At 46.1% G+C, this 26,369-nt stretch overlaps 1 protein-coding gene and 1 long non-coding RNA gene across 3 annotated transcripts in view; one reads left to right on the forward strand and one right to left on the reverse strand.

The window, feature by feature from the left end:
• SLC35C1 (solute carrier family 35 member C1) overlaps nt 1-26,369 on the reverse strand; it is a 151,405-nt gene that overhangs the window by 85,230 nt on the left and 39,806 nt on the right. The window contains exon 1 of one of the 2 annotated variants that reach the window (XM_069623257.1): nt 2,461-3,523. The exons of the other annotated variant lie outside the window; for it this stretch is intronic. Coding sequence (XP_069479358.1) covers nt 2,461-2,480 — 20 coding nt within the window. The 5' untranslated portion in view covers nt 2,481-3,523. Of the gene's footprint in view, nt 1-2,460; nt 3,524-26,369 lie in introns of those variants that run through there. 2 annotated transcript variants of the gene reach the window in all.
• Nucleotides 3,670-16,999, forward strand: LOC138503487 (uncharacterized). Its single transcript, XR_011279648.1, has 3 exons — nt 3,670-4,608; nt 10,439-10,623; nt 11,779-16,999. It is a non-coding gene; the product is annotated as an uncharacterized lncRNA (long non-coding RNA).

Below are 26,369 nucleotides of genomic sequence, written 5' to 3' on the forward strand. Positions count from 1 at the left end.
TCCAACATAGTATTCCTACTGATCTACAAACCATCTTCTTACAACCCCAACTTTGCAACAAAACTAGCAGACGAGGCCGCCATGCTATCAACCCACCACAACAACCTAGGTGAAAGAGATCCCACCGATACAAACACAGATACAACAGAAGACACACTCAACAATTGGATCACCAAGGCCATTAACCAATTAGCACCAGCTAAAACATTCAAAGCAACACCAAAAACACTGGCAGCAAAATGGTTCACAGAAGAACTGAAAAAACATCCCAAAAAAAAAAAACAACTGCAAAATGGAAACAAAATGGAGAGAACAATACACCAGACAAGACTAAATAAAATACCAAAGACAACTCAAACTGTACAAAGCAAGTCCTCAAAGCAAAAAAAATAAAATAAATAAATTAATAAATACTACGCCACAGAATCGGCAAACAATTCACAGAAAGAACTCCATCACCCCTACACACTTTGTGACAGACACTTACACCAGAGCAGGGTGTGTGTAGTAGCTGCACAGCAGTTACTGCATCTGTGAGCATTAGCCGGTGCAGGTATTATATATATATATAGTCACTTGCACCAGAGCAGGGTCTGTGTAGCAGCTATAAAGCAGTTACTGTCTCTGCAAGCATTAGCCGGCGCGTGCGTATATATATATATATATATATATATATATATATAGTCACTTACACCAGAGCAGGGTCTGTGTAGCAGCTGCACAGCAGTTACTGCCTCTCCGAGCATTAGCCTGTGCAGGTATTATTATATATGTAGTCACTTACACCAGAGCAGGGTCTGTGTAGCAGCTGCACAGCAGTTACTGCCTCTCCGAGCATTAGCCTGTGCAGGTATTATTATATATGTAGTCACTTACACCAGAGCAGGGTCTGTGTAGCAGCTGCACAGCAGTTACTGCATCTGTGAGCATTAGCCGGTGCAGGTATTATATATATATATATATATAGTCACTTGCACCAGAGCAGGGTCTGTGTAGCAGCTATAAAGCAGTTACTGTCTCTGCAAGCATTAGCCGGCGCGTGCGTATATATATATATATATATATATATATATATATATATATAGTCACTTACACCAGAGCAGGGTCTGTGTAGCAGCTGCACAGCAGTTACTGCCTCTCCGAGCATTAGCCTGTGCAGGTATTATTATATATGTAGTCACTTACACCAGAGCAGGGTCTGTGTAGCAGCTGCACAGCAGTTACTGCCTCTCCGAGCATTAGCCTGTGCAGGTATTATTATATATGTAGTCACTTACACCAGAGCAGGGTCTGTGTAGCAGCTATAAAGCAGTTACTGTCTCTGCAAGCATTAGCCTGTGCAGGTATTTTATATATATATAGTCACTTACAACAGAGCAGGGTCTGTGCAGTAGCTGCACAGCAGTTACTGCGAGCATTATCCGGCACAGGTATAGTTGCGCTACTAAAAACCTATGAAATTCAGTGAAAAAACTTTGTTAAAGGGACGTTATGGTTCCAGGTAAAACCGAAAAACCCCTGAAATTCGGCAGTTATGGTCAGATAAGCAACCATAACTCGCGCCACCGTGCACTGCTAACACCAACACCCAGTGGGGTGGGGGTAACAGGAGAGAGACACGGGGCATGAGCGGGGGTGTGGGGAAACAGCAGGGAGACACGGGGCATGATCGGGGGTTGGGGGGCAACAGGAGAGACCTACTTTTTGGTCATTTTTTAAAAAACTACTGGACGGATTTTCACCAAATTTGCAAAAGCACGCTTTCGGGACCAAGCCGCTGCTCCTGGTCCAAATTTGGTGACAATCCGTCCAGCGGTTTGGGCTGTAGATGCGAGCAAAACAGTTTTCCCATTCAGTCTATGGGAAAAAACTAAAGTTTTGGGACCCCCCCCTATAACTTTTCCCCCCCTGGAGGAACCCTCACCAAACTTTGCAAAAAAATTCAGAGTGGGCCAAGCACTTTTTTTGCAAAGTTTGGTGAGGATTCGTTCAGAGGGGGCGAAGTTATAAGCCGCCCAAAAAGTGCTCTTCCTATGGAAACACCAATTTATCCATAACTACATGGCCACTACCGTGGCCATGTAATATATATATATATAGTAACTTACACCAGAGCACGGTCTGTGTAGTAGCTGCACAGCAGTTACTGCGTCTGCGAGCATTGCAGAGCCTGAACCCTACTGTAAATGAGCTTCGAGCAGCTACTGTGTCTATAATAACAACAGGCTGCCCCGTGTAATTTCAAAACCAGATGTTTAGAAAGTCACATACTTACAATATTTAATTTCAACAAGTGAAAAGTACAATACAAGGAATTACAGCTTCAACGTGCATCCCTAGAGGTTGCAAAAGGGCTCCTCTTAACAATATAACAACAAAGGGGTGAGAACGTCTAAGTTGATGGATGCTAAAAGAAACGCATATAAAATTCACTACAAGAGCTGGATCGCATGCACTCACCTGATGCTGCCTGGAAACATTTCCTAAAGGGTAGTTTTGTAGTTCATTCTTCTTCTTAATTACCGAAAGCGCGGGCGGACCCAGGCAGGCGCTTTACCATCCAAAAGGATGATGTGCACCTAACCCACCATTCAACACACAGCCCACACTTCCACACAAACCACCAGCTACCTAACCACAAACACACACACCCCACCACTCAAAACACCATTCAGCGAGCCCCGGAGACCGGCGCGCAGACACGCGGGACCCCGACCTGTACGCCTGCACATGCGCTTCAGGCGAGGCACCCACCACCTCGCACCGCCCCCAGGACCACCGACTACCCCCAATCCAACACCACCACCAACCCCACCGCAAACAAACACCCCCACCAACACACACCACCAGCTACTTCACCACAAACACACACTCCTCACCACTCAAAACACCACCCAGGGAGCCCCGGAGACCGGCGCGCAGACACGCGGGACCCCGACCTGCACGCCTGCACATGCGCGGCACCCACCACCTTGCACCGCCAGGAGCACCGACTACCCCCAATCCAACACCACCACCAACCCCACCGCAAACAAACACCCCCACCAACACACACCACCAGCTACTTCACCACAAACACACACTCCTCACCACTCAAAACACCACCCAGGGAGCCCCGGAGACCGGCGCGCAGACACGCGGGACCCCGACCTGCACGCCTGCACATGCGCGGCACCCACCACCTCGCACCGCCCCCAGGAGCACCGACTACCCCCAATCCAACACCACCAGCAACCCCACCGCAAACAAACGTCCCAGCCAACACACACCACCACCAGCCACCGCACCACAAACACACACTCCCCACCACACAAAACACCATTCACGCCCCCGCCCAGCCGGCTCTAAGCAGCGTCCCCCAGAGACTACTTCCCATCCGAGAAAAGACGCGTCTGCTGCTCATTGGGGAAACGGACCCTAGCAACCGATGCGGACTTTCCTCAGCCCTCGCCGGTGACGGAATCTTCTGTCTCACAGGCCCAGACATGAAGATAGAAGATGGACTTCGCCCGTTTTCTAGTTCCCATTCGAGTAACGGACCCTAGCAACGCTCGCCTCCACTTCATCACGTGGGCTGCTCTGCTTCACGTGGGTTTCAAAGTCCGCTTCATCACATGGGCTGCATGCGTCACGTGTGTTTCAACGTCCGCTTCATCACGTGGGTTTAAGCTTTCACTTCGTCATCTGTTTTGCACGCGAGGGAAGGCAAGGCGGCGTTGCGGAGCGATTTCTCCGTTGCAAAGAACACTGCGTATAGTTGGTTATTTGGGTTCTGTTAAGTCTTAAAGTTATCTCTTGTTGATTGTTACTTTAATACAGAGCGGCAATATTGGGAAGGGGGTATTTCTGTGTATTTTGGGGGGTGAGATTTACTTAAAGTACAGGTGGATTCAGTTGGTTTTTGGGCTTTTCTCGTGCAGATGTGCAATTTGCCCGTGGGAGATGTGTTTTATGGCGTGGGGCTGGGCACAGTGCGTTCCTCCCGTCCCAATGGGACTTCCACTGTACCAGTGAACAGTACAGGGAACGACTAGTTAGCCTCCCCGATGGAGGGGGTTGCAGGATTTGGTATGTGCAGCAGATGGGGATATGAGTCTTATGCAGACAGACGCATATGGGTACGAATTACCAGCATTTCAGTTCTTTATTTCTCCTGCATGGGGGGGGGCATTTGGAATCCCCCGGGGAGGGGATTGTGCATTTACCCCTTTGCAATGTGTGCAAGAGAAGGCTAAACCATAGCTCTCAACTCACACGCTTTTGGCGGGTGTCACCCGCCTTGTAAACAGCTGACTCACCCGCCAAGCCTCCTGCACGCCCATTCATTTCAATGGGCCTCTCACCCGCCAAAAATAAAATCGGGTGTTTTCACCCGCCTTTGCGACACAAATGGTTGAGAGCTATGGCTAAACGTAGGCCTTGTATTGCTTTCGTTATCAACCACACATTTAAAGTCCCTACGAGACCCGCTAGCATTGTGTTTGTTTTAAAGTTTGCCGATAGTTTCTGAAATGCCTTTAAGGCATAACGCCGTTCACGTGGGACGTCGTCTACGTGCTTAGGAAGAGGATCGCGGAGGAAGGAGCGCTCCACGCCGTGCACGGGCAGGTATTTATTTGTAAGGCGCTTATTCATCTCGGCGAAGCGCCTGGTATATTTGATATTTTTATTTACATCGAGCTCATCCACAGGTGTTTCACAGTGGGAAGGGAGGGGAAGGGGGAGAACAAAAGACTGATGGGTTTGTTTTTCCTATTTTGATTTTAGTTGCACTAACAGCGGATCTTTGTGTGTCTTCTTGGCTGGTATCCCCATCCTCGGCTCCACCCACCCCCAAATAGAAGTGCTTTATGGCCGTGCGGCCGCACACGCCTAGGGAATTTCATGGCAGATTCGGCTGCCGCCATCTACCACCTTATACAGTGGTGGAAAGGAGAACAATTTGGGGGCCGGGGGTCCCCACAAGGGCCGGGTGAGGGCGAAGGTTAAGGGGGCGGTTTGGGGGCGGAGCTGGCATTTGACCTCCGATCAAAGGAAATGTCCAAAATAATAGTTTTAAACGTCGAAATTTCTTTCATGCTGCTGCTTTTCCAAACTATATATCAATTCCACTTCCATGGCACTGGTGATGTTACTTTACTATGTCAATAACAGTTTTGACCAGTGTTGCTGAGTAAATATTCTTTAAAATGCACAATTTGCATCCCATTTTATAATTTAAAAAAAAAACATCCCCCCTTGAGTACTATTCAAACCGGGTTACAAAAGCAATGAATTGCCATTTACAACTATGGGCCACTTTTTCATTGGTGCCCGAGACAATTTTATGGCCCAGTCAGACCCGCACATGTACACGGGAGCAAACCGTACCAGCCATCTGTACACCTAAACTAACAGCAATGTTAGTCTACACTGTGATCTTAGCTCCTGCAGAGCAGTATTTTAAGCAGGCTGTGAAAGAATTGTTAAGAGCAATTACTCTAGTTAATGGTGAAAGAGCAGATAGTCTGTGGGGAAACCATGATTTAATTGTGTGAACAATTTTTTTACAAAAAGAAGCAATTCAAGTTCTCCAGTGCATTTGCTTAGTTATGAAGTTCATTAGCTATGTAGTCGCGTCTTTTACTCTCTCATCAGCTTGGACAAACAAGTGAATATTTCTTTATCGGTCAGATCCTTTTTGTCACTTATGCGACCAGGCCAATCATTTTGAAGAAACCCACCACTGCGATGACCCAGTTCGTCTTTTCACCGCTTATTAAGCGGGCCCACCATTCCTGTTCATCATAAACATATACGTTATTAAGCAGGTGGCCTAGCCATGTGGATCTTTATTTTGAGAGGCCTGTACAGGATAGGAGTTGCCTTCTTGTCTCGATTTGATTATCTTGGGTGCAGAAGCGGCATTTGTTTGAGTCCACCTGTCGTCTGATCGCTAAGATCTCGTTTGTGCTGATTAAGTTCAGGTGAATTCTCATGAAACTTGCTCTTAGAGCTTTGTCTGGGATTTTCATGCGGTATGGTATAATCTTTACTTTTTTTGGATTATATGGCAGATCCTTTGTCAGGCTGCATTCAGAGTCTGTATCCAATCCATTTCTAGGATCTTTTTATTGACTTTCCCTGGATTGGCGAGGAGGTCCTTTTCTGAACTTCCGATTTTTTTTTTTTTCTTCTTTTTTTTTTCTTTCTCAATAAGCTCATGTTCTTCTCCATTTTGTGAGCATTTGGTTTTCATCGTTCAACATTGCTCTGTTGATTATCTCCAGAATTGATTTCGCAGCCAGTTGAATGATCTTCCTGTATAGTATCAGACCGCTTCTTTCAACGCTTTCAGGGAGGACAAACTCAGTTCATGTCAAATCAACACCATAGGAGTCGACTGTGGCAATGACAGCACTTGGCGCCATAAGCAACATTTTCTTTTACTTGAACCACACCCTGCACAGCTCCTGCAGCTCACCTCTGAAAGCAGTTGGGTGGCTGCATTGTGTGGGATAGTTTAAATGATAATGGGGGTATTTATTCATGCAATGTTTGTCGGATACAAGTATCCGACAAACATTGCATAAACCGGGTCGTGGTTGAGGACTTTAACTTCCTCTGGTGACCCTGTGCACCCTGCACAGGGTCACTAGAGGAAGTTACAGTTTGCTTTTCCTGCAGCTGTGACCTGTATCAAAGTCCTACTGTGTACACGTAGGGGGCGGAGCCATTGGAGTGCTCATGGCGGCAGTGAGCTGCTCCGCCCCTACTCTGTGCTGCCTCCTTTAAGTAACCCAGCGCAGAGCATGGGTTTGCGGCGGCTGACTGGCCGGATCCGGCTACACGCTTGGTACGGAATCTCGGATCCGGCGAGAGCCGGCCCAATGACCAGCGCTGCCGTTATCTGCGCAACACGGCTTTCACTGTTAAAACAGCAATGGGCACACTACGACGGCATGCAGTTCCCTTGGTATGATTTCTGTAACTTTACTGCCTTTACGAGGTGAGGGGTTCTGAACATTGCAGGGAGATGTGCCTGACTTTACTGCTCAGTGCTGCCAGGCAGTGCATTGACCCAGTACCCCCCGCCCGCCCCCCCCCAAATATTTCTTTCTCTCTGTATAGGACCGACTTCCTTGATTTACCTGCGTTGTCTCACTGACTAGGTGCCTGCCCGTTGCTTTGCTAGTATACAGTGAAAATGCAAACGCCTATCTATTGCGAGCAAGATAACAATGAGTATTTAGCCCTAAAAAAATAGCCATACTGTAGGCAGAGGTCTTCTATCCGTGGGCCGTGTGATCCAGGACAGCGAGAAAAGAGAAAATACATGCTCAGTCAGTGCAATGTGATTTTGGGGGGGGGGGGGTCGGGGGAATAAAAGCAGCCTGGACGTGCGCTTTCCTGCATTTGGATCGCGTGTCCACGCTGCGTTGTTGCTTCCTGCTGGTGCCGCCAGCGTCTTATTGCCTGGTAAGGGATGCCGCTTCTCAGCTCAGACTGCTGCCGCACAGTTGGAGGGAGTGCCGGGAAGCAAGCGTTTCAGGTCTTTGTCGGTCCCTCTGCTTCCCTCTCTCCCTTTGGACCCACAAAGACAACGCGTGGGGAAAGGTGAGCAGGGGGGCCGGATCACTGCAATGCTGGTTCCCCCTGCACCCCTCTCCCTCTGTGCCCCCACCTTGCTTGGCCATGGGGGAAGAGGCGAGCAGCGACGGAAGCACGCATTTCCAGTGTTGTATGCTATCCAGCTCCCCCACGGCAGATTGCTGGGCTCTCCAGCAATCTGCTGTGGGGGAGCCAGATATCATACAACACCCCCTGCTTTGGCTGTCCCTCTGCCTCGTCAACCCTCTGGTCCATGGGATGGCGCTGGCTGTGTCCGAGATCATTTGCCAAGCAGCATTAAAAGTGACGTCTGTTTGGTTCCACCTATCTGTGAATCTGCATTTTCAGATATGAACGTCATCAAATCGAAATTTCGAACCCGCCTGACCGATGAGCATCTGAGTGACTCCATTTGAGTTGCTGTATCAAGTTATACAACAGACTACAGAGCACTGGTGGATGGCATGCAGTGTCAACCTTCACACTGAATGTCCCAATCATTTTCCTACATTGTGAAAGTCTTTCTATGAGAACTTCTAATAAATAAGAATGCAATAAAGAGATTTTCCAACTTATTAACATAATTGTGAAGGGATATGTTATTCCTTATATTTATAAAGGGAAAATTACAGCTAAAAAAGTACAGTTCCAATGTTTATGAACAACCCCAACCCCTGATATAGCCTGCAAGTAGCTCTTGGCCCCTTACTGAAAGTAGCTCACGCCAACATAAAGTTTGGAGACCCCTGGTCTATTTTATATAGAGGGCACAATGCTTGTAATTTTCAATAAGTTGCCCAGACAGCTTTTTGCCAGTGCACAGATACCGGCTGGCATAGATTTCTCTTGTGTGGGGACTGTTGAGGTGTGGCTTGTGGGAAGCGAGTGTGACTTTCGCAGCATTTTTAATATTGCTTAATTCTGAAGCAGTATGCCAAGTGGCAAAGTTTTGTTTGGCTAGCATGAAGGCTGGCTAGGTTTTGAAGTGTGTGGCAGACTGTTTGAGCCGCTGTGTGGTACGGGTGTGCTGCACACACTGCCAGATGTAGTCTCAGGCTGGGGGTGGTTGTAACGCCCTGATGAATGAGTTCTTCGATTCCTCTTTCTGGTGGCACAGGGTGCTTTGGGCTTAGATTTGTTGTTGTGATTCTACGCACAGAGAATGGTTGCAAATATTGGCCATCCAAACTCTCATGATAAAGGGAGAGAAAAAGACTCCTCTAACCAACAGTGGACAGATGCCCGCCCCCCCAAACCCCCGCCCCATCTATTTATTTCTCTTAACAATGCTTGCAACCTGATCATTGCTGAACACCAACCAACTAAAAAAAAAAGTGGCATGTCCAGCAACTGAATTTGCATTAAAGGAGTCTCAACGCCCCCACCCCCTTTCAAACTGGGGAATATTGATGAGATTTGTGTAATGTGAAGTGTACAGGGCAGGTACTCTGTGAAGTTCAAGGTCAAAGCACCCCTAAAGAGGTTCTGTAAAGCTACCCCTCATAAAAAGCAAACTGTCTGGCATTCAAAGATTCATTTTGTATTGTAATGCTTTTGAATATTTTTTCACTGCTGGAAGTTACGGATGCTATACCCATGAGCTTTTTATGCCATTTATTTTTGAAGAACACGCAGATGATGGCCTGTTTACCCCCGTTTTACATTGCCTTTTTGGTTCACAGTAGGGCTAGTTGTGCCAGCCTTTATGTGCAGGGGACGGTGTTCTAATTTACCCCCCCCCCCATGACTCCTGCTCTACTCAATCTACGTTTAGTTTGTTCAACACTTTGGGGATTGGGGAAATCGCTACATGATTTAAAACTTACAAATGTAAGTTTCTGGGACTCGGGATTGCTGCATGTTCTAGTTATCCTTATGTCACATTCTCTATATAGGTTGATGAGGTTCCCGGAGGGATTTTATTGCCCCTTCAATGCCATTTTTTTCCCCCAACCACTTGACCCCAGCAGTTAATTGAAGATAGTTTGCCTGTAAACTTTATTGAATGCTTGCTAGGGATAGTGATCCATGTCATTAATTTTGAAAATATCTTTTTTGATTGTTTTATGATCTGGGGTGAATGCTTTTTATGTTTTTTCTTCTTCTCTAATGATGGGACCAGTTCATTCTCATTAGATGATGTTCAGCTATTTTCATGCTTGTCTGGATTTTTAAGCTGCCTTGTTTATCAGAGGACTGGTGCGGTAGCGGGGGTTTGCTGACCTGGGCGTGAAAGAGTGCTGTTAATTGCTTTGCTATTTGAAAGCGGGAGGTCACTATTCCCTTAAGGAAGTGGTCTTCAAGCCTTCCTATGCTGACCCGCCCCCCCCCCCCTTGAGTAAAATAATTTCTCCCCCCGAGATAGTGCCTGGCTCATATTAGCAAAGGCCTTCCTGCTAAGGTGTAATATTGACGGTTCCCCCAGTAAAGATCACTTTGGTAATGGGTTCTGTCCCTGCATACCCTCCTATTTCCTGCATGTTGCTGTCTGCAAGCTGGGGCCCTCTCTGGTTGATATGTCCGTTCAAGAAACTGAAACTGGTGCTTGTCTTTTAAAGGGCACACACAAAATGACTGCAGCATTCTAGGTACAAGAGCTCTGCAGTTAAGAACGTATTGCCTCTCCGGAACACCCACCTCTAATTTTGCAAACAGATGCAACTAGTTAAAGCCATAATGGGTGGAAGTCTTGGGAGGAAGTTAACCAAGCACCAATCACTCATAAATCTGGACACATCAGGCAGGAACATCCATAGCAAGCCCACTATAAATTAATGGTTTTGGGTAAAGACCTGGTTCACAAATACTTGGCGTATACTAAATTAACTTTTTTTATTTCTTCTTTTAGATAATAACTCAAATCATGGCACTCTTTTTGATTCCGACAATTATCTGCATTTGAAAGGATCGGGAATTTGAGCCTTTGCAATTCCTGGTGAAGTTAATTTTAAATTGCTGACAGAGGGTATCGATGAAAGTAGAAGAGAAATACGTGAAGAAAAGGATTTCAAGGCAGTCATGCTTTGTAGTTAGGTAAGCACATTTTTTTTGTTTGGTTCATCTATTTGATGTTTGGGGGAGGAGGGTACATCTGACGTCCCTATGCGGAGTCGTTCCTTTTTTTCGCACATACAGATGAATGCTGCACAATGCCCACCTCATTTACAGCATCTCTTTCCTCTAGAGTAACTCTCTAAAGTATAGAGTGCTTTGGGTTGAATGCCCTCGGGGACCGTAGTCCAGGTCAGAGTATGTGTGCAGCTAGGACAGAGAATGGATTGGTATTGGCGAATCGCACTCTACCTCCTTAAAGTTAGGTATGCAGTCTTTTAGAATGAAAGTAAAACAATATCGGGTCATCTGTAGGTGAATTGTTTCGACCTTAGCTGTCTTCAAGGCCTTGAAATTGAACGCTTGGTATCGTGACCAGGTTTGGAAGTTGATTGTGAAAATATCTTGAACAATTTTCTGATGGTACTTGATGATAGATGTTTGTTTGTTTATTATTTATAATGCGCCGAAAAGCCCAAGGGTAACAAGGCGCAGCAGATACAAGAATTTGCAAGACTTAGTTACAGACAGGAAAATATATACAAGTATGAACACAGTAATAATAGCAATAAGCGGTAAATATAAACATATGGTTGAGTCCCGAGAGACCTGTGAATGGCTGGCGCGTTGTGCTAAAAGTTTTTAGTGGTGCTTGGACATCCTGGATTGGTTCCCCAAATCGAAATTCCTAAACTATCTTTTTTTTTTTTTTTTTTATACCTTACATGCAATCCTGAAAGTTTAGTCCACAGGTTGGGGAACCAATCTAGGATGTCCAAGGTAGAGCGTGATTCGCAAATACCAATCCGTTTTCTGTCCTATTCATTAAAGGTCTTTATAAGTAGACCATGCGGAATTGGTGACGCAGCTTGCTGCTATTTATTAATTTTAGTGGTCACAGCACACTCTCAAGGGTATGTACCCATACACACTTTTATGTGTGCAGCTACACTGAGTTGTGGGTAGCTGCATGGGGAGAGAGGGAAAGCGCCAAGGAGAGCAAGAATAAGCAAAACCCCAAGGCGGCGGATAGGATCGCGCTTAAGGGGAGTCACCCCAGTGTACAGCTCAGGCAAAATGTTTGTTGTATTGGTAGTCACATTATGAAGTTTCAACTTGCCTTTTTCATACCCGCAGCCAAGAAACAGTATTAAGACAAAGGAAACATTTGATGAAATAACGAAAAGCTATAATTGAGGCTTTAAAAAGAAAGGAAGAGGAGAAAAAGCAGCTACTGGTGGAATCTGGAAAAAGAAGATGCAGTGAAAAAAAGAGAATTATATTGTAAAAGCTGATGGCTGAAAACGGACTATTCCAAAATGTATTAATGGCTGTTCACAAAAGTTGGAAAATCTAAGTCTTTTGGCAGGGATGGCTAGTGTTCTTCATTCCTCCTACATTCCTTCCTCAGAACCTGCCTCTTACTTCACCTGGACAATTGATAGACACAGCATTAAATCTGCAAATGTCTGTGTAATGTTGCAGTTCCTGGCGATGTAGCTGTGCAACAACTGCAAAATATTGGAATATAAAGTTACCTGTCAGTTGTCTGCTACAAATGTTTTGTTGGACAGATCTAATTTGACAAGCTGAACTCTATCACCACGTCTCCTTAACAGTGTGTTTTTGTTAGAGTATGACAGTCATGTCTGAAGTGACACCTACATGTTACCACACACCTGTGCAATCTTTCAGATTACGGTTTTAAAAAAAAAAATGGAATTGTAACATCCCCACAACTGAGTTTGGTTGCTATGTCAGCCCCTGCTACTAATGTACAATGTTAATTGTAGCGCACATGCTGCTCTGTGAAACTGAAGATGCAAGTGCTCTTGTGTGTAGAACTATTATAGTTGATCTGGTGAATTTGTAGGTTGGTGCCAACTTGTAAATGGTACATGTTTTTGTGCTATTGGATTTCTGTGGGGGGGTCAGCTAATGTTTTCTTCGGTGTGGTGAATGGTCGAACTAATTGCTAGCTGCTCATAGTGATATTGGGTGAAGTGATCGGCAATCTTGTCATGCAGTTAGACCTTTAACGGATTCTGTTTAGGTCACTGAAAGTGTTTGTTTTAGTGCAGTGATTTGTAATTGTGGGAGTTTATTGGGTGTGATGCCATGTTAGCTAGAGGTGAGCTATGAAATGAGGGAGTTTAGAGGTTGGTTTGTGACATTGTGGGGTGGATTTGTAGTTTTGTATACTAAATCAGCAAACCTTAGTTAATGATATTTGAGTGCTCTAGCAAAGAAGGCAAGTAACGGCTGCAAATTCCATGTTTTCCAGTACACTATTCATAAGTCTAACCCTATAGTAATACCACCCATCTTACACACAAGGAATCAAAACCCTTTTCCTAAATCGTTTGAAAGAAACATCCTCCTGAAATTGTCTGCAATAATCGTTCACAATTTCAAACCCATCCTGAAGTTGTCATGAAGTCATCCTGGAGTAATACAAGATCATCACTGGAAGTAATTCGAACTCCTCTTGGAGTAGTTTCTGTGATAACTCTAGAGTCATATCATTTGAATATTTCGGCCTATACACATACTTCAGGATAGTTTTGGATGATCTCCCTGAACTAGCCATGGATGACTCTAGGATGGAGTCACCTGATGACTCAAGAATGATTCCAGGAAGATCTTCCTTTTTGACTTGGGGTATCAAACGTCATTAGTTTCAGGGTAGGTACTGCGTCTGGAATCGGTATCCCAGATCCAGTACGTCTGTAATTGTTTGCCCAAGAGCAGGTATTGTCAGATGTAGCTGACGAGCAGGTACTTAGTGTATCGGAAGTCATTAGCTCCAAAGCAGATATTGTGTCTGCACTCATTCGCTCCAGCCAGAGGATGTGATGGGCCTTTACCATTAGCACTAGAAAAGGTAGTGTCTCCTGAAATTCATCGGCGTGTTTTTGTGTCGCCATTAGACCTAGAACAGACACTGTGCCTGCAGTTATTATCTACAGAAGGGTAATTAGACCTAGAGAAAGTACTGGATCTGCAGCCATTAACCCTGGGAATCATTACTTTCAGGCTAGGCATTGGAACTGGAGACAGTAAACGTCTGCAGTCATTAGCAGGCGCAGGTGTGTATAGTCACACCAGAGCCTGTACTGTACCGTAAATGAGCTTCGGGGCCGTCTACGATAGGACATAACACCAACAATTTAAAAACGAGATGTTTAGAAAGTCACGTACTTACAATGTTTAATTTCAACATGTGATAAGTACAATACAACGAATTACAGCTTGAGCTGCAGCCCCTCATTTAAACGTTCGTTTCAAAAGGGCTCCTCTAACTGATATAACAACAAAGGGGCGAGAACTATCTAAGCTAATGGATGCTAAAAGAAATGCATATACAATTCACTGCAAGAACTCGATCGCATGCACTCACATGACGCTGCCTGGAAGGAGTGTTTCCTAGAGGAAGGCTTTCTGTAGCTTTCATTATCTATTGAAACACACCTTTAAAGTCCCTATGATAGCAGATACCATTGTTTTTGTAGAAGTTTACCGTCACTTTCTGAAATGCCTTTAAGTCGTCATGACGTTTCCATGCCGTTAAGTCGACTCGTGACGTTAACAGTAGGACGTCTACATGCTTAGGAAGAGAACCATGGAGAAAGGAGTATTCCATGCTGTGCGCTGGCATGTATTTATTGTTTATTGTATATTTATATGATGCTTATACATCTAGGAAGTGTTTCGAAGCGCCAGGTATATTTAGGTGCCGGTGGGTTTGTTTTTCCGATTTTGATTTTGATTGCAGAAACAGCGGATCTTTGTGTGCGTCTTCTTGACTCCACTGCCCTTCCTCCCCTCAACCCTGTATGCTTGTTTCTGTAGCTAGCGTCTACATGCCTGCGGGTATGCGCGCTGCCATAAACGTATACATGAGTATTATTCCCACCCTCCTCTGCCCCCAGCAGTGATTTATGGTCGTGCACACTGAGGGAATTTCTTGACAGATTTTTTTCCCTCCAAATTCGGCTGCCAGCAAGTCGGATTTATTTTTTGTGTAAGCTCTTGCATGTTTTCCACCTCCAAATCGCAGTGGCTCATCACTGTATTCACTGGCTTTCTACAAAACTGTACAGAGTATATGCCATCTTTTTTCACCCTTATCTGCGCAACACTGCTTGAACAGCAGTTAACTCATCAAGTTTGAAATTAAGCCCCACGTCAACATTTTTACTGCATGCTTGCTTCTTTTTCTGCATTGCTGCACAGGCTCACTCAGGTTTGGATGACTCTGGGGCCGCTGAACTCTCCTATATATATGCCGCCACTGGAGCGGGGGGACGAGTGCAGCGGCCGTGATGGAGGAGGGCGAGAGCGCTATGGCATGAAGTTCACTTGGCATAATTTCTGTAACTTTACTGCCTTTACGAGTTGAGGGGTTCTGATTTGAACATCGCAGGGAGATGTGCCTAACTTCAGTGCTGCCAGGCAGTGCATTGAGCTGTACCGACCAGAGTCTGTCTGTACCACAAGATGTCTTTCTTGATTTCTCTCCCCCACCCCCCATTTGCTATGGTAGTATACATTTTTCCTGGGAGGGAGGGGGTGCGTGATCCAGGACGGGGAGGAAACAGAAACAATCCTTTTTTTGTTTTGCCTCACTTAACTGTGTATGGTGAACCACTGGCCTCCCATGCACATGCTCAGTGCAACGTGATAAGGGCGTGGCCACGAAGCAGGAAATATACAGCCTGGATGTGCACCTTCTTGCATTTGGATTGCGTGTCCAGGCTGTGTTGTAGTTTCCTGCTGTGCCGCCAGAGTTGTCTCGCGCGTTAAGGGACGCTGCTTCTCGGCTCACGCCCCCACACCACAGTTGGAGGGGTTGCCAAGAAAGCAAGCGTTTCAGGCATTTTCCTGGTGCCTCATCTGCCCCTGTGGACCCATGCAGGTGGACAGGATCACTGCAGTGCTGGTCCCCTCCCCCTTGCGCCCCTCTCCCTCTGCCCCCCCACCTTGGCGGACATGGGGGAGAGGAGACGAGCGCGGACGGAAGCCCGCAATGTGTGGTACCCTGCATGTCTGATGGTTGTGCTGTGAGCTATCCCTGGAATGTGTGAGGTAAAGTGTGATGCAAGGGGTCTGGGAGTTCTGGATTTGGCGGTTGGGAAGGAACTTGAGGATTGGAGCTGGGACATGGAAGTATGTTGAAGCCTGCTCTCCTGTTTTAACTTCTACCTTTTTGACCTGCAACAAATAAAGTACATTCCTTCTGTACTTGCCTTGGGCCTGCGTCCTGGCTGTCCTTCCTCTGGTCCCACTTACTACACATCGCTGGTGTTCTATTATATCCGGCTCCCCCGTGCCAGATTGCTGGACTCCACTGTCTGCCATGGGGGAGCAGATATCATACAACCCCTGGTCCCCCTGATTTGGCTGCCCCTCTGCCTCATCACACCTCTGGTACATGGGCCGGCTCTGGCTGGGCCCAAGATCCGGCATCAGATGTCTGGCAGGATCTCTGGACCTGGCCTGCCTCAGCCCTGACCAGGCTTTACCAAGCCACCAGCTTCTCTGAGGGAAGCTGGGGGCTTTGTGACCTAATTTTCGCTGTGCTCCTTTCCCCGCCGCCACTTGAGAGTTTCTTGGTTCTATTTGCTCATCCCGTTTTGTTTTCGTCTGTCCTGAAAGGGACACCACAGGAATCGATGGGCCATGACAAGGATCGAAATTAAGATTGGCTAAGCAGGAGCTAAAAGCAGCTCCTCCGTATCCAACATTTACCAGGGACCAGGAGCTAGCACTGGGGAACGAGGAGCTAGTACATAATGTTCGACAAATCTAACTTCCACACAAGATGCAAACATAATTTTGCCCATAATGTATGATCCCATGTGCATTAAATGTCAGATGTGTCATAATGTTTATTTTTAGATTGTCCCAAATGGACAGTTAAATTCACATGTGTTTTTGTTTGGAATCGGTTGGCCTCAGGAGCCAAATGTAGCTCCTAGTAGCTGTTGAATCCAGCTAACCAGGCTCTTATAAGCTACAAGCAGGAGCTAAATAGCTCCCAGCCCTCCTCAATTTCGAACCCTGCCATGAACATGACTGGGGGGTAGAGGGGGGTGGCATCACTGTTCATTCTATATGCTGGACACATTATTGTTCAAATGTGCTTTTTACATGTTCATAGGAAATATTTCCAACTCAAAAACGCTGCTGAAACTTGCGTTCACTAGTTTTCTTTGAAAACATTTTTTGTCAGAGCTTCGCACCAATGCTGTAATTTGTGTGCCCCTTGCATTGTGTTTTATCATAGGTTATATTTATAAAAATGTTATGTTGTCAAACTGGTTAATCGCAAATAAATGCTTCCGTTGGTCTGCCAGCAGTTATTAGGAAATTAAACTGGGTTCATGGGTGCCAACTTGGCTTTCACTACAAAAGCAGAAATACCCCAACCCATCCCCTGGCCAAACACATTTTATAGTACTTCCTTTTTTATAATTGATTGCAAAAAAGTCATTTGATGAACATGCTTGGCCCTTATAACATCTCAGCAACAGTCTGTCAACCCGCTGAGCTACCCAGCCATCTACTATAGAGCGAGGTCTATGCATCCCTTAATGTACTAAAAATCACTGCATTACCAACAGTACTTTGGGTGCACCACTGCCATAGAAGTGATTTTTAAAGTGGAATTCATATATATCTTCCTGCTTTGCCTGCATGGTGCACCATATGGTGCAGAGAAGCCAGGGGCCCTCGTGTCTGACACAGCAGCGTCTGCTGCTACTTTACTACTGTCACCGAACTACAGTAAAAGCGAAATGGCTATTACTCTGTTCCCAAAAGTTAGATCGGTGGGTTAAGTACCCCAGGAAGCTATGCCTCTGCGCAATATGGGGAATTAACTCGCAGAGGTGCTGACTTCTGTTATAAGATGCACCACACAAGAGCCCATGTATTTGCCACATTATGTGCAGATATGGGAGCTGAACATGATGCTTTGTTGTTTCACACAGAGGATCAGGTGGCTCTCCAGGGGAAAGGCTTTAAATCTCATTTGATAAAAATGGGAACAAAGTGAGACACTTTCTGCTGGGTTTAGACTAGATGAAAGAAGAGCCTCTGTGATTCATGCTGGCTGGTACTGTTAGATTACCTTGGGGACCTCTTTGAAAAGCTGCATTTTCTTAACCTCTCCCTGCAAGGCACAAAAGCACATAATTTGTTATGAATGCAAACATATTGGCATTCAAGTGAAAGCCGGAGCTTTGGAGGAGGGGGTTGATGTCGGCATTACTGATGCATTTCCATTATTAGCAGATGCGCTTGAGGAGACGGAGTATGATCTTCATGTGTTGCTGCACTAATTGGAAACTATCTCAGAACCAGTCTCAAAGTACTTTGGGGACAATTGTAACGTCCATGACTGGTGGTTCAGCCTTTCCTAGCGGATGAAGGGGCACACCTCCAAATACACCTCCAGGACAAACTAATGGAGCTTCAAAGTGACTGCCTACTGCAGAGCCAATTAAAAAAATGTCTTTGGATTTTGGCAAAATGTGTCTGCAGAGTTGCCAACTTTATCCAAATGTGTAGACAATGTACCATTCCCTTTTATATGAGAGAGAGAGAGGAAAAAAAAAAGGTAATCGGTGCGCCTATGCTCTGGAGGTGCACCTTGTTAGCAGATTGGGGAAGAGAATGAAGGAGGGATGTAGAAGAGCAGGGAAGGAGGTTAGCAGGGAAGAGGAAGGTCTTGATGAGTTTTTGGAACTTAAGGAGGTTGTCGTGATGCCTACCCCCGGGCATCCGGACCAGGCCCATCAGTCCCGGGAACAGGCATCCAGATGCTTAGAAAAAGCCTGGGTACAGTCCTGGCACCGTAGGCACCAGGCTCATAGAAGGGGTCAGTCCTGGCGGCAATGCTCATATGCTTACACTTACTTCATGCAGACCATGCTTCTAAGAATCCAAGCCAACGTGAAGCCTGAAGGGGACTACTTTACTTCAGGGACTATTTTCTTACTCGGGTGTGGTCTTGGGGGAACTTCTTACCTGGGACTACATTGAAGGCTATTTAAACCACGCCCGAAGAGCAGCTCATGCTTCGCGTTATTCTGCATCCAGCAGCGTAACGCTCACCGTGCCTGCAAGAGCATCCAGCCTTCTGCCACGCCCGCCTCGAGTCTGGAGCTCCTAGATAAAAGGGGAAGAAGGAGGAAAGGTTAGAACAAGAACATTACTTCTATTCCTCACCTGATTCCGGATCCATCGTGCCTTCAAACAAGGAAAGAGACGTTAATTTGATACGCATCGCATCACCCGCTGCAGCGCTGTGCTATTCTCACCAGCCTTTGCAGCACCTCCACGATCTGCCGCAGTCTCCATCACATCTTCGCCGAACTTCCGGCACCTAAGGGGGACAAAAGAACAGAAAGTTGAGCCGAGAGAATAAACAAAGGCAATCTCTGTTACCACCATAGACTTACCTGATTTTCCCGCCGGAGGCATTTCTTCATCTCCACGGTCCGGCGCAGTCTCCATCTCATTTTTGCTGAACATCGGCACCTAAGGGGAACAAAAGAACAGCAAGGTGAACCGAGAGAATAAACAAAGACGATCTCTTTTACCACCACAGACTTACCTGATTTTACCGCCAGAGGCATTATTCATCAAGACGTCATCATTTCTCACGCCTCACCTGTAAAAGGAGGGAAAGCAACAGATTAAACACAGGTATCATTTACCTGACAGTGTTGGGTAATACAGACTCTTACCTGAACGCTACCAGCTGCCACGAGGCAATCTTCTCTTGGGTCAAGCTGCAAGACAAAAGGAATCGGACAAGAGTGAATATTCAGACATTTTGAACTATATACTTACAGTTCCTCGCCAGGGACCTCAGAGTCAATATTGGTCTGGAACTCTCCCAATTTCTTCGGGCCAGTGAAGTAACTGGCTATCTACGCGCCCCTGCATTCCACGCAGGATGGAGAGCTCGTCTTTTAGAAACATAAGGTGAGACTATGAAAGGAGATATCAGAGGTGATTAGTGGGAAGAACAGTGGGGTGTTATCACTCAAATCCACGGGTGGCTAATTCCCTTTCTCCACTTTCAGGAGAATACTTCTACGGATCAAGCAGACGAAATTAGGCGGGCCAGTCCAATTTGTCATCTCTGCACTACGTGTCACGTTGGTGGAGACCGCAGCTGTCCAGCTCCAATCAACGCCCCTGTGGGAGCCAGGTGTGCTTAACAGAGGTCTGGCTCAAGACAGAGAGAGGCAGGTAGGCTGTTCCAGAAGGCAGCACCTGCTTCAGAGGATAGGGATCTACCCCCAAATATGTTTGGAAAAATGACTCTCCCTCTTCCACTCCCCCACCACACCCTGCAGAGAGTTGGAGGATGCCGAGCAGAGGGCTCTGGAAGGAGAATATTTAGGAAGAGAGTGTTGTAGATAGTAAGGGCCCCAGCCCCAGAACGCCTTGTGGACTATGCAGAGGGACTTGAACTTTGATCCTTGCAGCCACAGGGTGTAGCTAAGGTGTAACATTTACTTTTTGTCACCCCCCCCGGGTAAACATCACTTTGGTCATGGGTTCTGTCCCTCCCTGCATACCCTCATATTATCGGTCCCTATAATTTCCTGTACATGTTGCTGTCCACAAGCTGGGACTCTCTAAGGTTGATATTTATATTTAAAAAACTGAAACGGGTGCTTATCGTTTAAAGGACGCACACAAAATGACTCTGCAGCATTGTAGGTACAAGAACTTTGCAGTTAACGTATTGCCTCTCCAGAACACCCACCTCTAATTTTATGAGCGAGCAGATGCAACTAGTTGAAGCCACAATGGGTGAAAGTCTTGGAGCAAGTTACCCAGCACCAAGAGACGCTTAATTCACAAATAGGGACACATCAGGCAGGAACATACATAGCAAGCCCACAATAAATTAATGGTTTTGGGTACAGGCAAATTTCCCAAATACTTGGAGCATACTAAATGCCATTTTCTTAAACAAAATGTTTTCTCTCTCAGGCAATAATTAAAATCATGGCACTCTGCTTTTCTTTGATTACAACAGTTCTCTGTGTATTTGAAAGGAAGGGGAATTTGAGCCTTTGGCAATTCCTGGTGAAGTTAATTGTAAATGGCTGATAGAGGGTATTGATGAAAGTAGAAGAGAAATACATGAAGAAAAGGATTTCAAAGCAGTAGTGCTTTTCCAGTCAGCAGGTAATTAATGTAATCTTTTTATTTGTCCATCTGCTTGATGTTTGGGGGAGGAGGGTACATCTGATGTCCCTACGCGGAGGCCTTCCTTTTTTTCACACAACGATGAGTGCTGCACAATGCCCACCACTCTTTAACAGCATCTCTTTTCTCTAGAGTAACTCTGTAAAGTATAGATGGTCTACAGATTTCTCTTATGTTATTTGTAGAGTGCCTTTTACCATTCGTATGATCTCAAAGCGCTATGGGTTGAACGCCCTCTGGGACTGTAGTCCAGGTCAAGAGTATGTGTGCAGCTAGACTGGGTTGTGGGAAGCTGCATGGGGAGGGAGGGAAAGTGCCAAATCGGGCAATAATAAGCAAAGATGAAGCCAACGCGATGGCTAGGATTGTGCTTAAGGGGAGTCACTTACCCCAGTGTACAGCTTAAGCAAAATGTCTGTTGTATATTTTGAAGTTCTAACTTGCCTTTCTTATACACGCAGCCAAGAAACGGTGTATTAAGACACAGGAAACATTTTATTTATTTATTTATATTTATATAGCGCGCAAGTAGCCCATGGACATTGAGTTGCTGTTACTTGCAAGAGTTTAGTTACAGGAATAGAGGCATTCAGTGGTACGTTATGAATTCCAAAAGGCATAGAGCTGATATTTTGGTTGGTACAGTTAGTCATTACAATACAGTTTATGCATTAGGAACATATGATATGTATTCAACTGGTGCGAGGCATTTTATGTGAATAAGATGGTTTTCATGGTTTTGCGGAAGGTGCTGAGGGAGGCCTCACCTCGGATTGTGGGAGGTAGGGCGTTCCAGTGAGTGGGTGCGAGATATGGGAAGCTGGATCCGCCTGCTCTGGCTTTTTTTTACTAATGGCACAGCGAGCATGTTAGTATATGGTGATCTGGTTGGCCTCGTAGAGGAGACGGGGTGGATCCTTTGGGATAGGTAGTCGGGGGCAGTAAGGTGAACGCACTTGTGGGTCAGTGTCAGAGTCTTGAAGATGATCCTTTCTGTTATTGGGAGCCAGTGTGCTAGTTGTCTGGCCTCCAAAATGTGTTCTCTTTTGGCAATGCCTTGGGCTGCCCGGAGAGCACTATTCTGTATGATTTGTAACCTCTCTAGGTTTTTGTTGGAGGTGCCTAGAAAGAGTACATTACAATAGTGAAGCCTAGATCCAGTGATGGCTCTGGCTATGTTAGTGCAGTTCTCTTTGGAGAGAAAGGGCCTGACTGTGTTGATTAGTTTGGCATGATATGCAGCTGCAGAGGCTATAGCGTTGACTTGTTTGTCCATGGATCCAAGTGAACTCCAAGGGTTTTGACTGATTCTGAGACAGGTATTTTGATGGAGTCTATGGTGAAATGACTGAATTGGGAGTCTAGATTTTTCAGCGTGTCGGGTGAGCCTAGCAGGAGGAATTCAGTCTTGTCGGAGTTGAGGCATAGTCCGTTGTCTGCCATCCAGGCTTGGATGGTGTTGTAGAGGTTGTTGAGGGTCATGGAGTCAGTGTCATAGTTGCCAGTGAGGGTGAGGAGGATCTGTGTGTCGTCGGCGTAGTTGGTGTATGAAATGCCCATGGCGTCGAGGATGAGAAAAAGGGGTTGTGTGAAGATGTTGTAGAGGGTGGGTGAGAGGCAGGAGCCTTGGGGCACACCGCAGAGTATGATAGTTGGTGAGGCGGATGCTAGGTCCGAGAAAACTTGCATGGTTCTGTCTTGTATGAAGGAGGTGATCCATGCTGTGGCTTCAGGGGAGAATTTGGCAGTAGAGGAGAGGTGGTGACATAAGACGTCATGATCCACGAGGTCGAAAGCCGTGGATAGGTCGAGAAGTAAGAGAAGTGTTGGTTTGCCCATGTCTCTGGCATCGTCCATTTGGTTTTTCAGGTCAAGTAGGGCGGTTTCAGTCCCATGTCTGGGGCGGAAGCCAGATTGGCAGAGTCCTAGGAGTTTGTTCTCTTCAATGAAATGTTGAACCTGCAGGTAGGCTGCTTTGTCCAGTATTTTGAGGAGTAAAGGGACAGTGGTGATGGGTCTATAGTTGTTGGGGGAGGTGGGGTCGAGAGTTGGTTTTTTTAAGAGAGGGCGGATCCAGGCTTACTTGAGGGAGGCAGGGACTTTCCCCTGTAGCAAAGGAGGCGTTTACAAAGGCTGTAAGGAAGGGAGCTAATGCTTCAGAGCAGTCTTTGATAATGGTGGCTGGGCATGCATCACCTTTGCAGTTGGAGGGTTTGATGTTCCTCATTATGTTGGTGATGTCTTTTTCTAGAATGGGTTTGAATGAAAAAGGTTGGGGGCGGGGATCCGGAGCTGGTGGTGGGACAGGGGTGTGTGTGTTGGGTAGGGCTTGCTTAGTGGCTAGTATTTTGTTTTGGAGCAGGCTCAATTTATTTTTCATGGCTGTTTGTATATCATCACACCAGGCCTTTTCTTTGGTGAAGTTCTGGGGGTCGGGGTGGGTATCTCTAGCTCCCTAAAAATGGCAACGATTTCTTTAGTGCTGGATTGGGCTTCAGAGATTCTGGATTCAAAGGATTTGGCCTTATCTTGGGTGATTGCTTTTTTATATCTAGTGGAGCAGGATTTAAAAGTCATCTTGTCTTTGTCAGAGTGAGACCTTTGCCACTGAGTGAGAGCAGCCTTTGTTTCGATGCGGAGAACGAGAAACCAGGAGTTGGAATGGGTGGTGGGTTTGGACTTACAGGGTTTAAGGGGGACAATGGAGTTAATAGCTGCTTTGATGGCAACTTCGTAGGCTGTTGCGAGTGTTTCTGAGTCTGAGGAAAAAGGGGGTCCGAAGGCTGGGCCTTGGAGGAAGGGCAGTAGCCTTTCCTTAGTGAGCTGATGGGAGCTTCTGGCCAGGCAGGGTGGCAGTGGTCGGGGTGAGGGGGTGGTGGAGCAGGTGGCGAGGATGCTGAAGGTGATGATGTGGTGGTCTGACCCTGGGGTGGGAGAGTTTCCAGTGATGATGAGTGGGCAGTTATGTTGTGCGATCCAGTCAAGAGCTCTGCCCTGGGTCTGGGTTGGGCTAAAGATGGTGTTATTGTAGCCCAGAGCCTTGAGGGCTGAGTCAAGGGATTTGGCTGCTAGGTCCTTAATGTCCGGGAGACCTAGGTTACCATCCCCAAGGAGAATGGCTGTTGATTGTTTTTTGAGGTTGTCGGAGAGGAGGTGGATGAGAGAGGCTTGGAAGTCACCTGTTGGGCCTGGGGGGCAGTAGACCATGTGGACAGCAATGGTACATTGGGGAGATAGTTTGATTTTAACTTGAAGGTAGTCACTGTTGTTGTGCAAGGATTTCTCTACCTTCCTGATAGAAAAGCAGTCTTTGGCAATAATTGCTACACCTCCACCTTTGGATAGACAACCTTGTCTAGTGATGGAATATCCAAGTGGTAGTGCGATGGCGAGCGCCGGGCTGGAGGCATCGTGTAGCCATGTTTCTGAGATCATGAGCAGATCGAGGTCGTGGGTGGTTAGGAGGTCGTGTATATCTAAGGCGTGGGCATTGATGGACCTAGCGTTAATCATGGCGCATTTAAGATGGGGTTCGGTGGTGGCTGGGGGGGGAGTGGGGAGCGTAGGTGGGGTGGTGTGCATGGTTGTGCTACGGAGTTGGAGGAATTGCAAACCACAGATTTTAAACTAGGGGGCTCATTTTCAGTGGTGGTGGACACAAGTGGTGACACATTTTGTTTGGGAGTGGTACAAATGTGGGAGTGGTAGAGTACATTATTGTCTGTATTCGTAGTAGCTGTAGGCTTTGGGAGGAGGAGTCTAGCCGTGATCACAAGTGGCGAGGGCGGCAAGGTGTGTGAGCATAGGCGAGCATTGAGGGTGCTCGTGGGGAGGGGATGGGAGTTGAAGGTGGCCTGCAGCGTGCGGGTGCGTAATCTGAAGCATCTAGTATGAAGGCATGGATATGAACAAAGTATGTTGTAGTTCTGCTTCTTACCTCCGAGATGCGACAAGGATTCGGGGCAGACCACAGACGAGCAGCAAAGAGCGGACAAGAGCATGGGAAGCCTTTCCTTACGGCCTTCCCTGCTCGGCTTCGCCTCTCGGCCCTCTCCCTCGCCATTTAAAGCAGGAGGGGAGGGGCATTGATGAAATAATTAAAACCTATTGTGATGCAGAGGGTCTAATTCAGGCTTCAAAAAGAAAGGCAGAGGAGAAAAACAAGCTACTGGTTGAATCTGGGAAGCGCTAAGAGTGTTGCGTGAACTACAAGAAGAAGACACAGTGAAAAAACAAAAGAAAAATGAGAATTATATTGTAAGAGCTAAGAAATTGACTATTCCCAAACTTAGTAATGGAAGTCACAGTTATGGTCACAAAAGCTGGAAAACCTAAGTATTTTAGCAGGGATGGCTAGTGTTCTTCATTCCTCCTACATTCCTGCCTCAGAACCTACCTCTGTTACTTCACCTGGACAATTGAAAGACGCATCAGTAAATTGGCAGATGTCTGTGTAAGGTTTTAGTTCCCAAAGATGTGGCTGCACAACAACTACAAAATATTGGCCTATCAAGTAACAAAATTGTCTGCTACAAAAGTCTATCGTCACGTTTTCACAACAGTGTGTCTTTGTTACAGTATGACGGTCAGTCGAAGTGACACCCAAACACTTGCGCAATCATTCAGATTACGGTCTTCAAAAACCATGGAATTGGAACATCCCGACAAACGAGGGTTGCTAAGTCATCCCCTGCTACTAATCGACAACGTGTAATTGTAGCTCACATGCTGCTGTGTCAAACTCTCTTGTGTGTAGAACTATATAGTTGATCTGGTGAATTTGTAGGTTGGTGTCAACTTGTAAACGGTACATGTTTTGTGCTATTGTCTATGACTTCTGGTTTGGGTCAGCAAATGTTTGCTGGGTATGGTGAATGGTCGTACTAATTGTTACCTGCTCATAGAGATATTGGGTGAAGTGACTGTCAGCAGTCTGTCATGCAGGTAGACCTTTAACAGATTCTGTTTAGGTCACTGAAAGTGGGTATTTTAGTGCAGTGATTTGTAATTGTGGGAGTTTCTTTTGGGTGTGATGGCATGTTGGCTAGAGATGAGAACTGAAATGAGGGAGTTTACAGGTTGGTTTGTGACATTGTGGGGGTGGATTTGTAGTTTTGTGTACTGAATCAGCAAACTTAGTTGAATACTCTAGTATAGAAGGCAAAGATGGAATGACGGCTGCAAATTCCCTTGAGGTTTTCCAGTACACTAGCCATAAATCTCACCCTATAGTAATACCACCCATGGGATAAATGCCCAGAGTAATTTTTTCTTAAATCTTTTAGAAGCATTATGAAATGACTCCTCGTTCTCTACAATATCATTCACAATTCCAAACCCATCCTAAAGTTGTCATGGAACCATCCTGTAGTCCCCCACCCGAAAAGTGGAAGAGAAGGAATATTCATATCGATATACGTTGTCTTTTTACAAATACTGACAGCTACTTTTCTGAATGGCAAATCAATTTAATTTTATAGAAAAACACA

This window comes from Ambystoma mexicanum, chromosome 11 (assembly GCF_040938575.1).
Source record: "Ambystoma mexicanum isolate Mex_15411 chromosome 11, UKY_AmexF1_1, whole genome shotgun sequence".
NCBI classification, from domain to species: Eukaryota; Metazoa; Chordata; class Amphibia; order Caudata; family Ambystomatidae; genus Ambystoma; species Ambystoma mexicanum.